Raw genomic sequence first — 24,324 nt, 5'->3', positions numbered from 1 at the left:
TGACATGGTGGAACTGGGTCCGGAGATCATGATGTCCAAATCCAGTGTTGGGCAAATTACTTTTAAAAAGTAATTAGTTACAGTAACTAATTACTTTCCCAAAAAGTAATTGAATTAGTAATGGAATTACTCCTTCATAAATGTAATTAGTTACCAGGGAAAGTAATTATTGCATTACTTTTTGGAAAAACCTTCAAATATGTAAAAGGAAACTGATTTTTGAGTGGCTTTCATGGGCCAGTTGCACAGAGTAGAACAGCAGACAGGTACTGAATACCATAACTGTGGTGAGGCTGGGGTCCACCAGGGCCCGGCTGGGGTCCACCAGGGCCCGGCTTTTCCACCACATAAGTGCATATCTGCATTTATAGGAAGAAGATGCTCCTCCAGTTTATCCCACATCTCCACTTTTTTCAGTTGCTGCTCCCTGATACTGCGGTAAATGTCTTCAGTCTAGTCAGTCAGACTCACTGATAACTCCTCCCCTAAATTAAACTGTGCATGTAGCTGCGTTCAAGTGCATGGGATGTGTTGCAGACAACTCAAACTTGGAGATGTCATTAGTCGTTCAGGTGAAGGCAGCGTGGACAACTCAGACTCATGGACACACAGGTGAAGCATGAAGGCAGTGTGGGCAATTTGAATATAAGAACGGCTCGCAACGAATCGGTTCTTATCGTTCACTGAAAAGAGCCGTTCAAAAGACTCGACTTGTCCGTGAACGTCACATCTCTCATGCCTGGCTGAGCAAGGACGGATAACAGGTGTTAGATATCAGTGCATGGTAACGCACCACATTTCACTGCCGGTAACGGCGTTGTAACATTTCAAATAATAATTAATTAGATTACCCATTACTGGAAAACAATAATAGAGTTAGTAACGCCGCCATTTTTAACGCAGTTATTCCCAACACTGTCCAAATCACATGTGTGTTAGAAACCACCCTAACCTGTTGCATTCTACTTTTTACAGTGGAAAATTGTAATAACCTTAAAACCAAATTAGAACACAGATGTACCTCTCAGCTGAAAGCATCTACAGGTAAATACCCTCAACACTGTAAAAGGCACTTCACTTATTAAATCTCCAGAGCATTCAACTGAAATTATATTTGTCTGATTTACTTCTGCCCTTCTTCTGCTAAATTAGATTTTATCAATGGAGCATAGCAACACAACAAACAGCATCTAGCAATGTTGAGTGTAAACAAATTAGATCAGACATGTCCCTAGGATGTCACCGAATCTTACTGACTGGCGCTAATTGAATTGTTTAACAATTTTCCATCTTAAGTAACACACTCCTGAGGTTGATGGAGGTGATTCCAGAGGAGGATGTGCCAACAAGTGGCTAAATGTCAGCGCTGCTCTGTGTGCAAAGCCACAGTCTAGGAAGAGTGAATCATAATTCCACTGACAGACAAAAATATCCACTGGAAATGATTTTCAAATTCCAGTCAAAGTCTCGAAGAAGACCATATTGATCTCTCTCTCCAGTGGTGCAGATTTCCACTGAGTAATTAGAAATTTGGGTTTTAGACTTTTTTCACATTTGAAAGAAATAGTATAACCTAGCTTACATTCAGTTATGGTATCATTATTATATGTATTGTTATTTTATTAAAATATATCTAAAAACAATGCAATATGTAACACACACACACACAACATAGCACTTTTTCTACACATGTAAATTTCACCATATTTTGTAAGAAGTGCAATTAAAAATGTGGGACTTTTTCTGATGAAAATGCAACAATCCAGTGTATTTTAGTCAGTTTAAGTTTAGCCGACCAAAATCCATGTCTTCATCTGTAAATATCATCTGGAGCAATAATGGACAAAAACATTTAATCTTGAAATAATGAAATGCTTTTTTTTCTGTGTTATGAATGATTTACAACTTAAGTCAACTGTTTTCTGGCTGCATGAACTAAAATTGTATGTTCTAACTGGAAAAACACATTAACAATTAATATATATGCGTTCTGTTGAGTTGTGTGTGTGTGTGTGTGTGTGTGTGTGTGTATGTGTGTGTGTTTGCTTGTGTGGGTATGTGCACATGAGCGAGTTTAAGTATGTGTACATATGATTGTTTACTTACAATTGCCTTCTCTTTTTTATGATTTTTTTTTTAATGTTATATACCTGCTGTGAAGCACATTGAGTCTGCCTTGTGCATGGAATATGCTCTATAAATAAAGCTGAATTGAACTGAACTGAATTAATATACTGTATAACAAGAAGCAAACAGGCTGAATATTGATTTTTTTATAAAAAAAAAAAAAAATTTAACCAAAAAGTATCTTCTGAGGAATAGTCTCAACTTCACAATTTAGGTATTTCTCTAAATTTTAACAAAGCAAACCTCAAATAATAAAATTAGTTTTATACTGTATATTGCCCAGCCCTTTCTCTACAGGTTGTATTTTCAGTCATGATGCTGATTCAGACTTCTTGAATATTACATTATACCAGTATTACGGCTGACTCTTATTGTTGTCTAATTTTTAACATATTAACCTCACAAATTATACGTAACAAACTATAACATAATTAAATTTAACTGGAGAAACACATTCAAAACAAATGTCTTACAAGAAGTAAACAAAGACAGAGACTTCTGTCAAAAGCTGATGTGAAAAAACTCACTCACCTATTTATTAAGCACTGCTGACTACCGCAATGGTCTTTAAAAAAAAACAGCTCCAAAATATCTCGGGCTTATTTAAAATGCAGCTGTAAGAGCTGCTAAAACTGCAACTCCTATATTTTGTTATAAACACCAGAATATGTAATAATTTATTCCAAAATGGGGAAAAATTTATTGCATGTTGCATCCAGTTTGTTTATTATTACAAAATGCAGCAGATTATTAGAAAATATAAGTGTTATTACATTATGAAGTGAAAGGGGAGGTCACCTGATAAATGACATATCACTCAGATTTAAGGTAATGTGAGGGAATTTGAGTTAAAAAAAAAAAAAAAGTCATTTTAATCTTACGTTGCTCTTGTATTTTTCATAGTATTTGTCTTCTTATATCTTCTGCTGCTTTTGTATTGTTACAACAATAGTTACATGGTCTGCAGAAAACACTTTTCCTCTGCTTTAATAAGGAAAATGAACTTACATATTCTATTATAACTGTATGTTTTCCTCATTTTAGCTCCCAGTTTTAACCCATAAAGACCCAGTGCTAAAAAAAAAAAAAAGATTTGAGGTAATAAGTGTAACAGTGCAAAAATAATGTGTGTAAAAAAAAAAAAAAGCAGTACTCACGTGGATCCTTCCATCCAGCTGAGCAGGTCCATCCTCTGCCAGTCTCAGGATGTAAAGGCCCATGTTGTACTCTGTTCCTCCTCGCAGACTAAAGCCAAAGCCCCTGGGACTTCTTTCTAACTCCACGGTGAGACAGCCCTGCACAGAACAACCATCGAAATAAGCATCACTCACCCGTACATTCACATACAGACGCATGAGGCCACGCAGCAACATTCACACATTCAAACACACAACAATCCCTGCAATAAAGATATTATTGGTCAGATTTCTTACAGATCGTTCACACATCTTCCTAGTTAACAATAGTCTGGCCTTTAATCGTTGATAAATTAAACCAATTCTAGGTTAAACATAACAGGGCTGCTCCGTTAAAACTTACATTAAAAGTCGAGCCTGCCTCAACTCATCATTAAGCAAAGGATTGTTCTCCAAAGGTCGCAACAATTCTACAGGAATAAATAGTTTACGGTTTGGTCATATGCAACCATGACACCACATTTATTGGAAACACTCAAATCTGGTCCTCCTGTCTGCTCCAAAAACATTTTAAACATTTAAAGTTGTTTATTTAATAGAAATTTAATTAAATTACAATGCAGATGATAGGCTACAGAGCAGGAGGTCTGGTTCTGTTGATGGTTCACTACTTGTGTTTTCCATTTCTATTCCTTTTAAATGCCATTTCCATTTTTTTTTTCGAATATTACATATATTTACTACAGCTGCAACCGATTAATCGACTAGGTGCCAATGCAAAAATTCCCGATTCGATTAATCAACTCGAATTGATTGAAGGGAGACACTCTATTGCAGTTTGCCTGAACTGAAGCTTCTTTGTGCATCACAATAAGCGTCCATGTGAAACACAACAGTGGAACCAATGTTTAACAGCAGATAAATGGAGGAAACAAAGCTTTGATTCAGGAGAATTGTGGTTGAATGATTTTTTTGGATCACTTTGAGTCAATTAATCGGTTGCAGCTCTAATATTTACTTAAAATATGTACAGCACTAGGGGTGTGTACTGGCAAGAATCTGGCGATATGATACAAATCACAATATTAGGATCATGATACGATATATCACGATATATCACGATATATCACGATATATCACGATACTGTTAACGAGGTAATATGTTTTTGTTTGTTTTATTTCCATTTTTAAAAGATTATTTACTGTAAATTTTTGATCACACCAGAAATATGCACAAATACTAAACAAATTTTATTTGATCAGAACAGGATCTATTGCTGTATGGCAAAATGTTCCTCTGCAAAATTGAGCAGAATTAATATGATTTTTGGATTCAGCACACCAAAATTATCCTAAATCAGCTCAAAAAACTTAAACAATAAATTTGTTGTTGACCAGTGTTATTAAAAGCAATAAGTAAATAATTGTTTTAAAAAAGAGATTGCTATGGCTATGCTACAGGCTGCTCTTCATCAGGTCCACACTTTACTTACAACACTGGTCAACAACAAATTTATTGTTTAAGTTTTTTGAGCTGATTTAGGATAATTTTGGTGTGCTGAATCCAAAAATCACATTAATTTTGCTCAATCAGGTCAACTTTCTGAACTATGCTACATATTGGCTTTTTAACATTTTTGCTTACATTTATGGGCATTTTCACATCATATGATACAAAATTCTTTCATATTTCTTGCAATAAACGAGTTCTGAAGATTTTACTTTTGCCAATTTATGATTAATGTTTTTTTTAATATTACAGGTGAATGAAATGGCTTCGACTAGAAGATCTTGAAAAAATAAGCCTGACATATTCTGCTACATCTGCGGTGAATACACTATCGTACCTAACAGGAATCAAGTCACAAGTTTCATAAAGTGTGCTTACCAATCTTATTTTGGTATTAATTATTATATGTTGTGAGAAGATCAAATTTTTCAAAATCAAATTAGCAAAAAAACCTGACCTGATTGAGAAAAAACAGATGTTATTTTTGGATTTAGCGGTGCAAAATGGCCGTAATTCAGTTGAAAAAACCTAGACAACTTGCAAAAAAACATTTTTTTTTTAACCCAGTGTAATTTTCCATTGATGTGTACATCTTAAGCTTATACATATATTCACGCAAACATCATACATTCATTCATATACACATGTGTACTGTAAGCTCATTTTCTCAGGTCTGTATCTCTGAAATATCCATTTTCCCAATAAACCAATGCTTCACACTAAATTAGCGATCAGACTCTGGAGCGTTTTCTATTGATCAGAGAGTCAACTATCAATCCCCGGCCGTCTCTTTTGTTATTTCCTTTCATATTGATCCTGCAATTCCATTATTTACAACCACTCTGCCCTCAGAGTGCTTGAACTCACTTTATGTGTACGCCTTAACTGAGAAACAAAGATATAGACATATGTGTGTGTATAGACCACAGGTGTCAAACATGCGACCTGGGGGCCAAATCCGGCCCGCCAAAGGGTCCAATCTGGCCCACGGGATGAATTTGCAAAGTGCCGAAGATATTAACAGTCAAGGGCATCACACTCGAAAATAATAGCATAATAACCTAAAAATAATGACTCCAAATTTTCTTCTTGGTTTATGGTGAAAAAAAATTATATGACATCATGTCTAAAATAATGGTGACACCAATTTTTTCTCTTTGATTTACTGTAAAGAACATTAAATTCTGACATCCTTTAATAATAAAATGTCAATAACCTAAACAAATATGAACAACCTGAATTGTCTAAAGAAAAATAAGTGAAATTTTAACAATATTCTGCCTGTTTTGTGTCTTTGTAGATCTGATCTGTCATGCACATGTAGAAATCATAAGTTGAGGCATAATATTGATCAAATTTTTCTTATTATTATTTCTTCTTAATTTTCTTCAGAAATTTCAGTTTTTTCAGGTTATTCGCATCTTTTTGGTTTGGATAATTTGTAAAATGTACATGTTATCATAATTTACTGTTATTTTTTTTGCATATAAAAATTTTGGATTTGTCATTATTTATAGGCTATTATGTTCTTATTGTACTGGTCCGGCCCACTCGAGATCATATTGGGGTGAATGTGGCCCCTGAACTAAAATGAGTTTGACACCCCTGGTATAGACTATCTGTATCACTTTATTGTTTTCATAAAGTGGTAAAGGGTGCAGCTCATATTGTATTCCTGCTACGTACAGGCCTGACCTTCACGTACTTGTTAAGACAACATGTAGTGGAAAAAAAATAAGAGGATTATTCTTACCTGGTTGGGTCCTGTGACACACAATGTGCCCTGTTCACTAAGGGGGAGAGCATTATGGTCAGACCAGTTAATTCCATCTCTTTTTTCATCCAGGTCAAGGTTATAACTAAAACAAATAACAGTGTTTTGTTACCATGATGTATTTCTTTAATAATACTTCAAGCCAAAACAGACATTATGCAAAAACACAAAATCAAACCTAATGTTACACTTTGCACGTTAGAAAGCTGAATTTGTTTCATTTGCATGTTATAATGTTCTGCGTATGTTTAATTAATCCCATTTACTATAATTATAGAAAAGAAGAAGGAACCATCATCACCATAAGTAGACCATGTTATGATTTATTTTCAGTTTTTAAGGCAGTCTCTGTAACATTTCCTGTGCGCCTCTATCCACACCATCCGCAGGCTAAAAAAAGTAGAGGTGGGAGCAGTAACTCAAAGCGCTAGCAGGGAAGGAGGAATCATACTGTGTAATATTAAGAGACAGAACAAAAAAAAAAAAAAATAATAATAACAAACATTTTCACAGGATTGTTTAAGAGGTACATTTGGTCACCTGGGGTACATAATAACTTCACTCCTCACAGTCTCTGTTCCAAGCAGATCGCTGTGCTTCGCATCACACGTTTCTCAGTGCGGAACTAAAGCGAGCAGTGATGCTGTATTTAGCTCAAACGCCCCCAGAGTCTGGAGCATCATCCCTGTGGTTTTGAATATGTGCAACTTGCCAACAACTTTTTAAAAGAAAACTCAAGTGTCATCTTTTCAAACTTGCTTTCACCTAAAAACTTTTAAAATAACTCACCCACGGTAAAAATAGTGATTTACTTATGCATATTAATCTGTGACGCATCTATGAACAGTGTGGAAAAATGCAAATAAATACAGTTTTGTGTTGTATTGTATTGTGTCCTTATTGCAAATATCAGAGTAGGGTCAGGGTGTGATTTGTCAAAAAACAGAGGGGGTGTGTTTTTGTTTTGTTTTTTTTTTATCATGAAAAAACAAGCAATCAACAAGCCTAATTCTGTTTTAAGTTAATGCTAGGGCCTATTACATGCTGCTATCGTTTCACTTCTAAACTGAGACGGCATTGGTGCAATAGTCTGTATATCTTATAATCTGCACAAATTCTGTATCTCCTTTTTATTCTGTTTATTCTGTATATTGTGTGCTTGTGTTATATGGACTGTGTGACTGCAATAAAGTTAATTATTATGTCCAACAGTTGAACATTCATCTTTAATACAAACTAAAAATACACAAAACATTTAAATTTCTGTGACGGCCACACCTGTGATGTGGGAGTGGCCTCATTAAGTTTCAGGACCATGGATAGGGGCCAATCACGCCAACATGGTAGAGGATTTATGGCCAATTGGAAACTCAATCAGACTGTAAATCGGAACACAAAACCTCATCGATTAAGATGCAGTTGAATGTGTACATTTGCACCTGCAGATGTATGGCCATACTAGTGATGCGTGGATCAGCGGGCATACCTGTCAAGTTTTGGATTTGAAAATAAGGGAAATTTTTCGGTGCCCACTGTGAGCCGTCCCACCGCTCCAACCAAGCTTCAGTGTCCTTTACATTTTAACACAGATGTACAAGAAATCCAAAATAACACCTTGTCAACCAAGTTTACAAATTACAATTAGGTGATCAGAATAGGATAGGCTTACCTTTGTTGACACTAAAATGCTCATAACATTTCTATGTTGTGATACAGCCTACATGAAAACACAGAGGGGCATTGAAGCACATGTATTTATTTACTTTACATATTTAATTACTTTACATATATTCATTTTAACCCTTTCATGCATACTGGTCACTCCAGTGGACAGTTCTTCTCCAGCTGTTCTCTTGTATATTCATGGGTTTGGTTGTTTTAGTTCCATATCAGCCAACACAATGGACGCTTATGCACCATCCCATAATACAGTGACATTCATATCATTACTGTCACTTTACTGTTGTTGATAAACCTGATCTGCAGTAACATCTTTGAGTGTAAACCAATTGCTAATAAAAATTGGGAATATGATAAAATGTGAAAAAACATCAGATTAGCTGCATTAAAAATGTTTTGATTTTGTGTATCACTTTCTGATATTCAAAAATTAAACACATGGTGTCCAGCAGAGTGGACATTTTTGGAACTCCACAAACAATTATGAAGGTAGATTTGTTTCTTTATTGCTTTAACCAAAAAAAAACAAAAAAACAAAAACATTTTCATTTAAAAAAATAAATAAATTCAATTTAAAAAAAAATTTCACTTCAATCAAGGAAAAAAAGTGTTCAAATGCAATTTTTTGGATTGTAATTTTATGTTTTTTCATTCAAACTTTTTTTCATTCAAATTTTTTATTGAACTTTATTTTTTTTGGTTAAAGCAATAAAGAAACAAATCTACCTTCATAAAAAACAGGTTTATTAAAAAAAAAAATCAATTGCATTGCTTTTTCATGCCTAAAGAGGAATAAAAACACTCAGCAAAAAAAAATCTCGACTAAGGTTCTCGTAATTCATGCATGAAAGGGTTAAATTAAATGTTTTTAAGTTAGAAATTTTCATTTTATTTTCAGTACACATTTTCTTCTAATGTGCTCTGTTCACTCATGTGGCTCTCTGGCATGAACTAATGACATATTATACACATTAGTGTCAGACTTTGCATCCTTTAAAACTTGTCTGGAAGGAGTGTATTTGTGGGCTGGGCCAGAGTGGTTCATTTTACAGGACAGTAAAGCACAAACAGTGCTGCTGTCTAATGCCATTCTGTTTTCATGCTGACTAATATCGTTTCTTCCCCCGTGTGATATACTAAAATCGCAGCAACACACCTTGCAGAACGTGTGATTGTACCCCATCACACTCCTCTTTAGAAACGGAAACATGCCGTCACATTTTTCCAGATATTTACAAGATTTCTTAGTTTTTTTTTGCCGGAGTGCCTTCTCCATCACATCCATTCATCTTTTACCTATGTTTGTTGTTTTCCTGCTGTTGGCACTACTAACCTTGTGACACCTAAGACCTCATCTGTTATTATTGTTTGTAAATACTGTATATGTTATATTTTCTGTGCAGAGATGGAAATATAAAAGACAGTTAATGCAAACACACCCGTTTGTTCTCATTTATTTCCTCCCCCAATGAGAATCGATAAGAGAATTGATAAGGAATTGGATCTATAAGCAATATCGATAATGGAATCGGAATCATTAAATTCTTAACGATTCCCATCCCTAGCTCCAACAGAGTCGGGGGTGGGCGTACTGTGAGCGGCACAGACTCCCCACGCACTGTCCGCAGACATTTGAGGATTCGTAGTCCAGCGTACCAATTTCCTGCTTGTTATTTCAATTGGTTTTTAATCACTGACTGGGTTGAAATTCATTCAGCAGAAGTCGGGATGTAAAAACCGGGGGACGGGGTTTGATCCACCCCCCCCCACCCCCTAACAAATCGCACCCTGGGTAGGGTGACCACATCCAAACACCAACACATGTCATGTAAAGTGTATGTTTGTCTTGTATAATATAACCAACGAAGACAGTTGTACAACATCTAACTTACAGATTATTCCAGTTACAGATTGGATCTTGAGCATGTGGAGGATTTAACAAATGTACTTCATCTAAATGCAACTTTGCAACTCCTACACTAAGTAAACACATACTGTCAGGCAGTCGTGAAGAAGCTGAAGTTTCACAGTTCTGATGGTGTTATGTGATAGACTACCTTAACTCACATATTCAGGTTCCTATCTGAAAATTTTACCGAATTCTCTGAAAATCGGTGAATTGGTGTGAATGTATGCATGTATCTGGTGTGTGAATATTAGAAGTAGGTTCATCATCATTTCTAAAATTCTGCTAGTAAAATCCAGTATTTCATTCAATGCCACAGGAGCCTGAGGTGTTGGAGCTGAGAGGTAACTGAATGCTTCTGCCCAGTGAACAGAATTGATGTTCTGGATCAAATAATGCTATTTGAAGTTCTCCCAGTTACTTCTCAGAACATACCTCAGTTTTTCCAAAGTCTGTGTCTAACATTAGTTTCTGCAGCTCTTTATACACAGTAGTACTTTGTTGCTGTTCATGTTTAATATGATATATTTGCTTCTTGAATGTTCTAGTCTCCTTTTTGCTCCACATGCAAACAAACAATTATTTGCAAAGTCTTTACCTATTTACTTTTAATTGATACAGGGTGGGGAAGCAAAATTTACAATCTTTTGAGGCAGGGATTGAAAGACAGTGTATGACCAAATAGTTTATTGAAAGTCATGAGAATTTATTTGACACAAGAAAATGTACATAATAGAAAATGTTTTTATTCTATGTGTCGTCCTTCTTTCTCAATAACTGCCTTCACACGCTTCCTGAAACTTGCGCAAGTGTTCCTCAAATATTCGGGTGACAACTTCTCCCATTTGTCTTCAATAGTATCTTCCAGACTTTCTTGTAATAGTTTTGCTCATAGTCATTCTCTTCTTTCCATTATAAACAGTCTTTATGGACACTCCAACTATTTTTGAAATCTCCTTTGGTGTGACGAGTGCATTCAGCAAATCACACACTCTTAGACGTTTGCTTTCCTGATTACTCATATGGGCAAAAGTTTCTGAAAAGGTATGGATAATAGTGTTAGGTATGATTAGGACATTAATATATGTTTGGTTTCAAAACAATTGACGTAGTGCCTGCTGAGAAAAAACAACTAAATGTTCATTGTAAATTTTGCTTCCCCACCCTGTACACCAGCACCTATCCCTGGTTTAATAACATCTTCTTTTTTTGTGCAATTTTTTTAAGATTTTTGTCTTTTTTTGTCATTTTCACAAACATTTAATAAAAAAAAAAAAAAATACAAATAAACAGCCAGATATAAATGCGCCTATTATTTTGATGTGTCACCCTACCAGGGGCTAAAAACTGACTTACAAGGACAGGACGTTATGGAGTCACCAGCCGTGCAGCTGTTTGTTCCCTACTTCATTTTCAGATCAACAGGATTGTTCATAATCTTTACCGTTCTTCCTGAAGTGCTGACCTTTGAACCACAGTTCTGTGTTGAAGAGCTGGACTCTGTTTGGCTGAACTGGCTCCAGATGGAGGGCCCTTGTATTCTGAAATTAAAGTTGAGATTTTTGAGAACCAGTAGAACTTACAGCACTGAAATGTTAGAGTGGAATGTGTTGGTGTCTGTGGCTGCGATAGATAGATATAGATAGATAGATAGATAGATAGATAGATAGATAGATAGATAGATAGATAGATAGATAGATAGATAGATAGATAGATAGATAGATAGATAGATAGATAGATAGATAGATAGATAGATAGATAGATAGATAGATAGATAGATAGATAGATAGATAGATAGATAGATAGATAGATAGATAGATAGATAGATAGATAGATAGATAGTGTAGCAGCAGCATGACACACATTCAGTAACAATATAATACCACAGCAAACATGAGTAAAGATAAATATAACATGGAACAATCTAGAACAGGAGAAATTATGAAATTATTATGTAAAATTATGGAATGGACCTTATGATGCATTTAAGTTATCCACTCCTTTGGCGAAGTTAAAAAAAAAAAAAAAAAAAGTACCTTAAGTTTAAAATTATTCAAAAATATTGAATTGAGATGGTAGATATGTTTTTTTTTTTTTTTTTTTTTTTTTATTGTTATGGCATGAATGCTTGATGCTGTACACATTTAAGTTGATGTAAACAGTGTATTAGTTGAAAACGATAGGCAAAAAAAATAAGCTTTTGCTTCCAGCCTATTCCTTTTTTGGTTTTTATGTTTATTACAATTAATGCACTGAGTACAATGATTGATGTAAAGCCAAAATAAACTCATTCATTCATTTATTCATTCATAAGAGCGAATACTGTACACTATAAATTAGATGTATAAAAGGATCTGGGTAGAATCTGGATGATAACTGACTGTTGTTTTTGCTCAGAAAGTGCCTCTTGCAGGAATATTAAAGTTTTAATTTCAGTCCATTCTTCTAAATCTATTAATTAGAAGATCAAAAGTTCATGTTTTATTTTGCTTGAGTACTTAAATTAAAGTCAGGCTGCATAATTATCATTATCAGACCCATATTGCATTAAATTCATTAGCAGGTCATTATAGTGACATAAATATGCAGTTTTCTTGATTCCCAGTCATTTATTTCTTAGAGGATGCACTTTCTGCTTTTTAACAGTTCAATTTGTACCTAAATTCATAACAGTGATACTAAAATATTCATATCTTCTTAATATATGCACCCACAATTGCTTTGATTACCTGGCCGCAAAACTAATTCCCCCATTGCAGACAATCAAGCTTAAGATTTAGACTGAACTGAATTAAGTCATCTGTGCTCTCTCTGAGAAAAAAAAAAAAAAGGTGGTGTGGGCTCATAAAGATACTCACCATCCTCAGGAACCACAGTGAGCGTGACAACATTTCCTGCATCCTTGATAAGCTGAACAATGTCATTGTGAGAGAGCTCGATGATTGAGCGCCCATTGACCGCTGAGATACGATCTCCGACGTGAAGGAGGCCACAGCGGTCAGTGGGACTGCCTTCGATGATACGGCCAATTTTGTGTGGGATAACTGAAAAGACAGATATGAGGTGAAATGAAAGATTAAGCCCTGTGTGCACCGAACATTATGAAAAGAGTCAAATCTAGCAACCAAACATAAAAAACCATTAAAAGCTCTATCTGTACCCACTCAAGTCCTTGGCTGAATTTCTATAAACGTTCATCAAAAACACTGAACTCACATTTTTATACAAAACTAAAATAAAAAATATAAGTGTTGTCCTCGATTCTGAAATGAATACAAGCTTTATGTCTCTTCTTTATTGCGAGTCATACCCCGTAAAGGATAAAATTCACCCTGCCTGCAAGACTGTGTATTTTTCCATGATAGCTTTATCTTCTTTCTTGGACTTGTTGGAACAAAACAACAATAAAAACACATAGTGGTAGGAGATAGTGTCGTGAGATAGCACAGGATCACAGGAATTGTTGTTTTCCCTATTATTACCACTGAAAATCTGTCACACATGCATTACATTTAGATATACACTACAAATCAAAAGTTTGGACTCACCTGGTTTTTCTTTATTTTCATGACTATTTACATTGTAGATTGTTACTGAAGGCATCAAAACTATGAATGAACACATATGGAATTATGCAGTTTAAAAAAGTGTGACATAACTCAAAGCATGTTTTATATTTTAGATTCTTCAAAATAGCCACATTTTGCTTTTATTACTGCTTTGCACATTCTTGGCATTCTCTCGATGAGCTTCATGAGGTAGTCACCTCAAATGTTTTCCAAAAGTCTTGAAGGAGTTCCCAGTGATGCTGAGCATTTGTTGGGCATCTGCGGTCCATCTCTTGCCATTTAAATTAGAAGGTGAGTCCAAACCTTTGACTGGAAGTGTATATATATCCTACTATATAATGCATGCTCTGTGTCCGATCGATCAATGTTGCAGCACAGGAGGGAGTTTGTACAGATTTTACTCAGCCTTCACAGGCCCGATCGTTGCCAAACTCACCAAATGAATAGAAACCTTACCTGACTATCAACTAGGCACAATTTTATGTCCGTATTCAAATGTTGTGAGGTATGCTGGGCGATTTTAGCCTCTCTCTACTTTGAATTCTTCATCCCTGCCACCATACTCCATATTGAAGAATGCAAATAAGCAGTATTTCACTGCATATACTATAAATTGATGGTATTGAAATAAGTAAACTGCCTAAATGCATAATTGTGTCTTGAAAATTTTCCTTAAATATCCACTCCCAAATAATGTGAACAAATAACATCACAACATTTTTTTTTACAAAATTGCTGCTGCTCTTGCTGTGTCCATTTACAATAATGTATAGGCACTTTTCACACACAATGGCATCACGGGTACAATGCCGCTAGTATATAAATATGTATATATATATATATATATATATATATATATATATATATATATATGCACCATTTCATTCAATAAAGTCACCCACAACAATAAATCTTAAAAGTTTATGTTATTACGAGGGATAAGACATCATCTAAAGGTGACCCAATAACTTCAATACATTTCAGATTTCCCTAAATATGAATATTGATGGCAATATTTAAGATATTGTAAATACACATGTACAGATACTGCTTTAATATTGTTTTCTTAATCATATTAAATCGTTGTCAGATAATTCAATTTCATTCATTCATTTTCTGAGCCTGCTTTATCCTCACTACAGTCACGGGGGTCGTTGGAGCCTATCCCAGCTACTTATGGGCAAAGACGGGGTACACCCTGGACATGTGACCAGTTCATCACAGGGTTGACATATAAAGACAAACAATCACTCTCACATTCACACCTATGGGCAATTTAGATTAACCAATTAACCTATTAGTGGATGTCTTTGGATGGTGGGAGGAAGTACCCAGAGAGAACCCACGCAGACATGGGGAGAACATGCAAACTCCACACAGAAAGGTCCCACCCCCATCGACTGGTGTTGGAATTGAACCCAGGACCTTCTTGCTGTGAGGCACTAGTGCTAACTGCTGCACCACCATAATTATAATACTTCGATTTATCACAGTTAATTTAATGCAAAAACAGTTACAGTTATGTCTCCATCCATTTGCCTCGGACTAATTAAATTATGTGTAGCCACTGTAACTTAGTTAATAATAATAATAATAATGGATTAGATTTATATAGCGCTTTTCTATGAACGCATACTCAAAGCTCCATTGGATCCATTATTCATTCACACATTCTCCCTCTGGTGGTGGTAAACTATATTTGTAGCCACAGCTGCCTTTGGGGCAGGCTGATGGAAGCCTGGCTGCCAATCCTTGCCTACGGCCCCTCCGACCACTACCGAACATTCATACACATTCATACACCAGTGTGAGTAGCAGCACTGGAGGCAAAGAGAGTGAAGGACACAACAGCACATGGACAGAGTGGGATTCAAACCACCAACCCTTCGGTTATTGGACGATCCGCTCTACCATCTGAACCATGGCTGTTAGAGCCCGACTGATTAATCGGCTGGCCGATTAATCGGGTCGATTATGGCGTTTCACCAATTAATCAACATCGGCCAATATGTAGCCGATGTAATAACTTTTTTGTTGCGCGGAGATTCTGTCACTTGCTGCTCATGTGTGTGTGTGCGACACGGAGAGTCAGACAAACAGTAAAAAGAGTTAGTTTAACTTTCACTCCTGCTCGGACAATGATGCTATCACCCCTACACACACAATTACATTATCACGGAGCTACTGCTAATCCCCCCCGCTACGACTCCGACCCCACCCCACCCCCACCCCCAATGGCGAAAATCACGGACCGCTACCGCGCGCTCTGACGAGAATGGGCCGCTAACCCCCACCCCCCGAAAATCATGGACCCTCTGTCTTATGAACTATTCACCCCCCCCCCCCCCCCCCCCCCCACACACACACACCCATGTCTGTGCACTTCCTGTCTACTTCACAGTTTCATTCTGCCAGCAGGCCTGGGTGTTAATACTGTAGGGGAGACTGGGGATAGTTTTAACACGGGTCAGTTGTAACTCTTGCTATTGCTCCAATCAGAAACAACTTAGGACTCACCTAATTCATTCTGCACATGCTCAGTTTAGTCCTTAGTCCACATGTGAAGTTGTAGTGTCGTGAGGCAGACACATCAAAATTTGTGAGTGAAAACATAATTGTGTGGCCAGTCATATTTTTTGCTCTAATTATTTTTATGATTGCATAGTTTGCATTTGAAAGTTGTGTAAATTATATTTGTCAGATAAACACAGATTTATGCAACTGTTAATCCACCTGTCCACAATTATCTGATAAAAGATTATTATATCCTGTGTAGATCAGTGTTCTTATTTCATATATCGGCCAAAATATCGGTTATTGGCCAATATCGGATATCGGCTGATATATTGGATATCGGCTTTTTTTAGCCCCCAATATCGGTATCAGCATCGGCCCCAAAAATCCCATACTGGTCGGGCTCTAATGGCCGTCTATAAATATGTATCTGTCAGACATCTAACGTATGCGTACTTGACTTCTGACAGATTTGATTCTCACCTCCATGGGGGGGTTTACTCTTAGATGTGAGGATGACAAAGCCAAATCCCTCTGTGTCTTTGCGGTGGAGCGTGATATCGAAAGACTCGTGGTCCAGAGCACTGGGCATCGGTAGGTGAGGTAGTTTAGGAGAGCCGTTCACCAGCACTGGAGTCATTTCCTTCACCTCCTCATCAGTTGCATCTGATGAAAACCAAGCATATTGTATCATTTTGTATATTTGGGTTTCTTCATTTTCAGGGTAGCCTTGACTCTCTGTGTCTGTGCAAAGAAAATGAACAGATTAATTGACTTGCAAAACCAACTGTTTTGTGAGTTCTGCTCTTTTTTTGCTCAGTAACATACAACAGCTCTCGCTACTTATGAAAACTTCCAAGATCATCATCTTTTTATAGTAAATTCATCAATTTTTAACAAACAAACTGCTATTGTTTCTGTCATTATGTAAAATGCATCACTTCTTGTGTGTCGGAGGATTTTTCTCAGTGAAGCCCTGTGAGAGTCGGTGTGCATCAAAGTGTTCAGTGTTCTACCACCGCTGTTATTTCACAGAAACACTGGACTACTTTTACGGGCTTTTAATGCCAGTCTATTACTGACATAGTAGAAGAGTAGATTCAAATGGAACATCTAAACCAGGGGTCTCAAACTCATTTTCTTTCAGGGGCCACATTCTGCCCGATTTGATCTCAACTGGGCCGGACCAGTAAAATAATAGCAGAATAACCCATAAATAATGACAACTCCAAAGTTTTGTCTTTGTTTTAGGGCAAAAAAACCCTATTAAATTATGAAAATACTTACTTTTCTAAACTATCCAAACAAAAAAGATGTGAATATGTGAATTTCCAAAGAAAACTAAGTGCAATTTTAACAAGCAGTATGGATCGGATCGACAAAGGCAACAGTAACAGGCAGAAAATTGTTAAAATTGTGCTTAATTTTCTTTAGACATTTCAGGTTGTTCATATTTGTTCAGGTTATTCATATTTTACTGTTGAAGGACAGTTTGTAAATATAAACATTTTCATAATTTAATGTTATTTTTTGCACTAAAACAAAGACAAAAATGTGAAGTGGTCATTATTAATAGGCATGATGTAAAAAATGTTTCACATCAAACAGAGAAGAAAATATGGAGACGTTATTTTTTGTTGGTTATTATGTTATTATTTTACTGTAGATCATATTGGTCTGTATGTGGAACCTGAACTAAAATGAGTTTGACAGCTTTGACTGTGGAATTTTTGCACTTTGCAAATTCATCCAGTGGGCCAGATTGGAACCCTTGGCCCCCGGGCCGCATGTTTGACACCCCTGATCTAAAATGTGCCCTATTCTCATCTGCTCATTACTCACCTCTGTAGATGACCTTTCTGCGTACAGTCAACATTACGTGACCATTACGTGCTGCGTTGGTCATCAGATCCAGGACCTGCTTGTGCGAACGACCTTTAACCATCACACCATCGATGCCGATAAGCTCATCTCCTGCTCTCAGGCGCCCATCCTTCTCTGCAGCTCCGTTGGGAACGATGGCGCCAATGTACACCTGGGGGAAGACATTCTGACAGAGGACACAAGGACATTCAGAATAACGGAAAATGGGATCCTGAGGTGATGACAAAAACCGTTGAGGAAAATTAAACATTTCTGAGATTCCTCCAAATTCTGTCAGTCTAAGCCTTTATAGCAGTGGTTCCCAACCTTTTTTGGCTCATGACCCCATTTTAACATCACAAATTTCTACTCCCAGACATTCAAAATAGAGACTATTTTTTTGGCTAAAATCAATTTGTTTTTGAGAAAAAGAACTAGGAATGTGTTTCTCAGAGGAGGAATGGATCAATATCTGGAGAACTCAACAGTCAACCACTTCTTCAAGAACAGGAGGGAACATAGCTGGAAAAATATAATTCGATTTTTCATAACACCTAAAATTACAGCTAAATATATGTCCAGAGTTCAACCTTTTTGGAGAGAATGTGGAGATGTCAATGTAAATCATGCACATGTCTTTTGGTTATGTCTAAACATGCATCATTATGGGAAAATGTAGATTCAACGATTGTTGAAATATTGGGTTATGCAATTCTTAAAACACGTTTGATGATATATTTTGGATGTATTATTGGTAATAATGTAAGAAAAAAAATATAGATATTTGTTTAAAATACAATTAGCAGCCTGTAAAAAGGCTATTACCAAAAAATGGTGCAGATTCAAACCACCTACAACTAACGACTGGATACAAATAGTGAATAGAATATTTGAGATGGAGATTCTGACCCAAAGATTGAGGACTAAAGAAGAACAGTGTCATGATAAATGGAAGCAATGGACAATTTTCATTTCAACGTCACACTACTAAAAACAATTGTTAGTCACAAAGGTGTCCTTTATGTTTGTTTTGTAATGTACAGAAATCATACAATAAGAACAAAGTAAAAAAATTAATTTGTTTTTGATCATGTAATAGTTTGCTATTCTCTATTGCAAATAAACATAAATTTTAGACGACATTTAGTCTATATAATGTATATTATTATGGACAGAGGCAGTAAAGCCAGGTGTAGATTACTGCACAAAGTGAGGATTTTATTTTCCTTGGTCAGGATATGTACAGTCAGTCCAGCTTGGATTTACGAGGCTGACAATTAATACTGAATAAACAAGAACTCAAACTATGAATTATGAAAGAGCTGCAGCATCTGAAACTGACCACAATGAACATTTGAAAGATAAACAGAACCACAGTGCTTCAGTTTCAGCTTCAGAGTTTGTCATGTCTTTTATGTATTTTGATTGTCTCTCTCAACTCACAATATATTTTTTTATTTTTATCAATTACACTGGTCTGCAATTTTTTTTTAGAAATGATTTGCTTCAGACATTAAATGTGCTAAATGTTTTGTATTTTAATAAGATTAATTGGAAAATAAATGACAAAAGTGCCGCTTTGCTGATGTTTTCAAGGTATATGATTAAGTGTTATTACACATATATATATTGGTTTATGTACATTTATAGAATAGTTTTATAAATCTTCTACTAAATAGAACCTGTAAAGTGAATGTATTCTAATGTGTAGACAGTGTTTTGAAGTAGATCTTGTAGGTGTGAGACAAATATTCCTTTTGAGTCAAACCCATTCTCTCGTTAATTCTTGAATTTCATATTTTGACCCAAGGCTGTATCTTGGAAACTTCAGCCAACCAGCATTTTTGACTTGACTTTTCTTTATCAGTGACTCTCATGTGGTAAAATGTCATTACTTTTATTCTGGAAGCATTTTCCTTGTAGACCAGTGTTACTAGACATTTCAGGTGACCCCATTTGAATTCCAGGCGACCCCACATGGGGTCCCGACCCCAAGGTTGAAAAACACTGCTCTATAGTCTCACTTTACTGTATCTAAATAAAGTGTAGGTAGTCGGATGAAAGCTTATATACATTAGAAAGCTTTGACAAAACATTGGATAATTATACAAAAACAGTTGGTTAGATTAATTTAATGACCGAGACTCATTACATTAACACATCTTATATGACAGGGCTGCATGCATCTTCATCTCTAAGTATATGACAGACATTGTTTCTTATTTAATAAAAAAGCCTGAAAATGGCAGCATGCCTTCATACATCACTTTCCAATTAAACTGGTTCCAGAGTCATTATTTAAAATGCCAAAGAGGTAAAGAATACATTTAGGAAAATTTAGCTTTTAGTTTTTGTACTGCGCATACTGGAACAATTTACAACATACATGCAAAATTGAACACAAGCGTACCTATAGGTCAATTTAAAACTATCATTACTATTGTACCTCTGAGCAAAGAACCTCCCTTAAAAAGCTTTAAGAGACAATAACCATGTAATTGGTTCTCTCTATGTAATTATTCTGTTTTAAATGTACTCTCAGAATTACTGATAATGAGGGCATGCCCGCGATGATTCTTTAAGAGTTAAATAACGATTTAATGAATGAATGAATGAATCTGAAACAGTTTCAGTATACATATGCCTTGTCTTTGTACTAAATGTGTTAATGTAAATATGTCCAATCAAACGGATGAGATTCATGCTCTACCAGATTTTTGGAGTATTTACATTTATCAGTATTGTTTTGGATTTATTTATTTAATTTTGAATAATTCTATATGAGTCAAGTTTAATTGAATACACAGCTGTCATCAAAGCTGTCGACTGTTTCCTTCCATCTGTGGCTTTGTTATCCATGTTCTGTAAATTAATCCACACTGTGATTATATTCTCACAGTTGTGATCAAAAGTTTGGTAGTAACACAAATGTTTTCACCAACTCAGTTCTCTTAGATTGTTTTACACATGTTTTTAAGGTAAACTGAAGAACAATTACAAGCTTCTTTTTTTTTTTTATAACTTTCAAATAATTTTATTGGCAAATAAATTACATTTAAAACAAAGAGTCAATTTGTTTCATCACCAGAAATAAATTTGTTTGAATTTGTTCCACTTAAAATTTTGAGTTGATTCAGTCACGATTTATCTGTTTGTTTGTTTTTTAAAGTGGTAGCAGGACAGAAACCAGTGCAGAATAGGGAAATGAGTGCCGTTTTCAGTAAGTGGTGATAACATCTGTAAACAAACATGTATTAGATTAAATAAGTATGTATTTAGTGTAAGATAAGATGGGAGATTACTGAGCTAAAAAAAAGTTACTGAGTGAAATTTTAATAATCCTCCTTTAATAATGTCAAATAATTTATTTGAAAATGACTTTGAATATATGAAATTTGCTGGAAATTGCTACATTATTTTCTGTGGTAAGACCCCCATATTATAACTTAAGCCCAGGGGTGTCAAACTCATTTTAGTTCAGGGGCCAAATACAGCCTAATATGATATAAAGTGGGCTGGACCAGTAAAATAATGTAAATAATAGGATAAGCACTTAGAAATAATATCAACTCCAAAGTTTTCTCTATGTTTTTGAGTGAAAAAAGTAAAATTCCGTAATAAAAATGTTTACATCTACGAACCGTACTTGAACGTAACACGAACAAATATGAACAACCCGAAAATTCTTAAGAAAAATAAGTGTAATTTTAACAATATTACACCTCAGTTTATCATTTAGACATATTCATCACAACTTACACATCACAGTGGATCTACAAATACACAAAACATTTGATAACAGGCAGAATATTGTTAAAATACCACATACTTCTCTTAAGACATTTCAGGTTGTTCATATTTTTTGTGAAAATCCAGTAAGTAAATGTAAACATTTTTGTGTAATTTGACTTTTTTGACACTAAAACAAAAAGAAAAAAAATGTGCTTTTTTTCATTATTTATAAGTTATTATGATAGTATTTTTGTGGTCTGACCCACTTTAGATTGAACATCCTTGATTGTTAATATCTTCAGTGTAATTTTTACATTTCACAAATTCATCCAAAGGGCCAGACTGGACCCTTTGGCGGGCCGGATTTGGCCCCCGGGCCGCATGTTTGACACCTGTGCTGTAGCCTGTTCCCCTGAGGATGTGTGCTTCTTAGACACTCCTGTTCTGGACTGTACACTGTAAAAAATGACTGTAGAATTAACACCAAAAAGTTGTAAAATTGCAACATAAAAAAACTATAAGTGACAATACAATGCAAAGTTGTTTATTTCAAAAGATTTTTGTGTTAATGATTAAATCAAATATAGCTGTAGTGTTTACAGGAAGAGTATGTGAACAAAACCAGATTTGTATGTAGAAATGATGCATTTCTATTGTTTTTAGAAAATAAAACTGTAAATTGAAAAACAATATGGTGCCGTTTGAATTGCAAAGACCATAATGTTGAAATAACGGCGTATTTGTTTTTTTTTTAGATAAAAAAAGTTATTTAAAAAAAGTAAACATTTACAATGTAATATTTTAAACTTGTAAACTAATGGGTTGGTAGAGTTGGTAGAGTTGGTAGAGTAACCAAATAACCAAAGGGTTGGTGGTTCGAATCCTGGCTCTGACTGTCCATATGTCAAAGTGTCCATGGAAGACACTGAAGCCTAAATTGTTCCCAATTGGACCTGGTGGCTTTAGAAAGTGCTTTGGACACCATGAAGGTGTAGAAAATGCACTAAATAAGTGCAGTACATTTACCAGTTAAATCCAGTGTTAAATCTACATGTTTCAAATGTTAAATCTACATGTTACTCCGTAAATATTTGTACAGTTGGATGTGTTTTTTACAGTACTGTTCTGGAAACCACTGCTGCCAGTTTTTTTCCGTAAAAACCACAGTTTTTTTTTTTTTTTTTTTTACAGTGTATATACTTACTGGCTGTTGCGGACCTTCTCCTCCCAGAACACGAAAGCCAAAGCCAGTCTCAATGTCCCTCTTCAGAAAAACATCTATGTCTTTGGTGTGAGGCTCTGTGGACAGGTGATACATTACATCTGTTGTGTAAGACCTCCAAATTTCAAGGTGAAAAGGACGTCATGTTGCTGCTGCTGGTCTTCACTTACGTCTGCTGTCCAACAGGGCTTTGGACTTCAGGTACATCTCTGTGGCGTCTCGTTTGGGGGAGTCAACGGAGCGTAGGGTGCTCGTGTTGGAGTGGTAAGGCAGGGCCTGAGGAGCTGAGTCTGTAATACCGTCCAGAGTCTCCATACTGGCTGTCATCTCTTGTCTCTGTACAGAAAAATACTGGCTGTACACAACACTTTGCTTCAAGTTCATTAATTTTTTAGCCACACATTTGCCATTTAATATTTCTTTATTAAATGGATCGTGCATCTTTTTGTATTGCATTGATAGTCTCTATAGCTCATTATACCAAACAAGTGGCTGAACATCTAATGGTGATAGATTACTAAAATAAAGGTCACTTTCCAGTTTTTTTTCCACACAGACTGTTTTCCATTTAACATCCCCTTTTTTGTTTAGCTGGCAAAGTGATGGAATTGGAATGCAATTTAAAATCCATGGGAAAAGGCTGAAGATTTCCCTCTGGCCGTGACAGGCCTATTCAGGCAGAAAGGGCAACTTCTTTATCTAAAACTGTTGTATTAATAATACCACCATATCTAAAGAGGCTCATCCATGCTTCATTACCATTGCAATCCCCCGACAATAGCCCTAAGAATACGCATACAGAAAGGAAGTAATTAAGACCGTTTTTCAGAGCAAACAAAAGGAGGCGCCCAGAAACATAATCAATATTCAAATGTATTGCTATCATTTAATTCAATGCAACAGAGGCTTACTGGTTAAGCTGAAGGACAAAAAGCTTTGAAATTAAATTGAGGGCTAAGTCCCAAAGGGGAAACAATAGTGAGGAAATAAGAAAAGATATGTTTTTACTCACAGGCTTTAGACTCTTCACAGGGGATGTTTGACCTATGGAGCAAAAAGACATACAACAGGAATATGGTAAGAAATGCAGATATGACTGGAAACAGCAGCCATCACTGAACTATCATCCACCAGATGGCACTGCTTCTCTGAGTGAGAATAAACCACAAATAAAACAGTGAGCTGCTCTAAACTCAAGGGGTGAACACAAGAATGCTCCATTAGGGAATACGCATCCACATGCAATTAAAGATACATAGGGAATATAAAGGTAGAACATGTGCTTACTACA

The 24,324-nt window shown here is 35.7% G+C and overlaps 1 protein-coding gene across 5 annotated transcripts in view; it reads right to left on the bottom strand.

Moving 5' to 3' along the window:
• Window positions 1–24,324, bottom strand: part of magi3b (membrane associated guanylate kinase, WW and PDZ domain containing 3b) — a 425,096-nt gene that overhangs the window by 13,164 nt on the left and 387,608 nt on the right. For 2 of the 5 annotated variants that reach the window (XM_030133527.1, XM_030133522.1), the window contains exons 11-19: window positions 24,046–24,077; window positions 23,204–23,369; window positions 23,016–23,110; window positions 18,059–18,266; window positions 16,700–16,882; window positions 12,992–13,177; window positions 11,578–11,674; window positions 6,527–6,632; window positions 3,285–3,422 (exon numbers count right to left, since the gene is read on the bottom strand). In XM_030133527.1, the coding sequence (XP_029989387.1) occupies window positions 3,285–3,422; window positions 6,527–6,632; window positions 11,578–11,674; window positions 12,992–13,177; window positions 16,700–16,882; window positions 18,059–18,266; window positions 23,016–23,110; window positions 23,204–23,369; window positions 24,046–24,077 (1,211 nt within the window). The remainder of the gene's footprint in view (window positions 1–3,284; window positions 3,423–6,526; window positions 6,633–11,577; window positions 11,675–12,991; window positions 13,178–16,699; window positions 16,883–18,058; window positions 18,267–23,015; window positions 23,111–23,203; window positions 23,370–24,045; window positions 24,078–24,324) is intronic. The other 3 variants (XM_030133525.1, XM_030133523.1, XM_030133526.1) reach the window with 3 other exon arrangements.

Source organism: Sphaeramia orbicularis, chromosome 5 (assembly GCF_902148855.1).
Source record: "Sphaeramia orbicularis chromosome 5, fSphaOr1.1, whole genome shotgun sequence".
NCBI lineage: Eukaryota > Metazoa > Chordata > Actinopteri > Kurtiformes > Apogonidae > Sphaeramia > Sphaeramia orbicularis.
The sequence above is the reverse complement of the archived record's forward strand: the minus strand, read 5'-3'. Positions and strand labels throughout refer to the sequence as shown.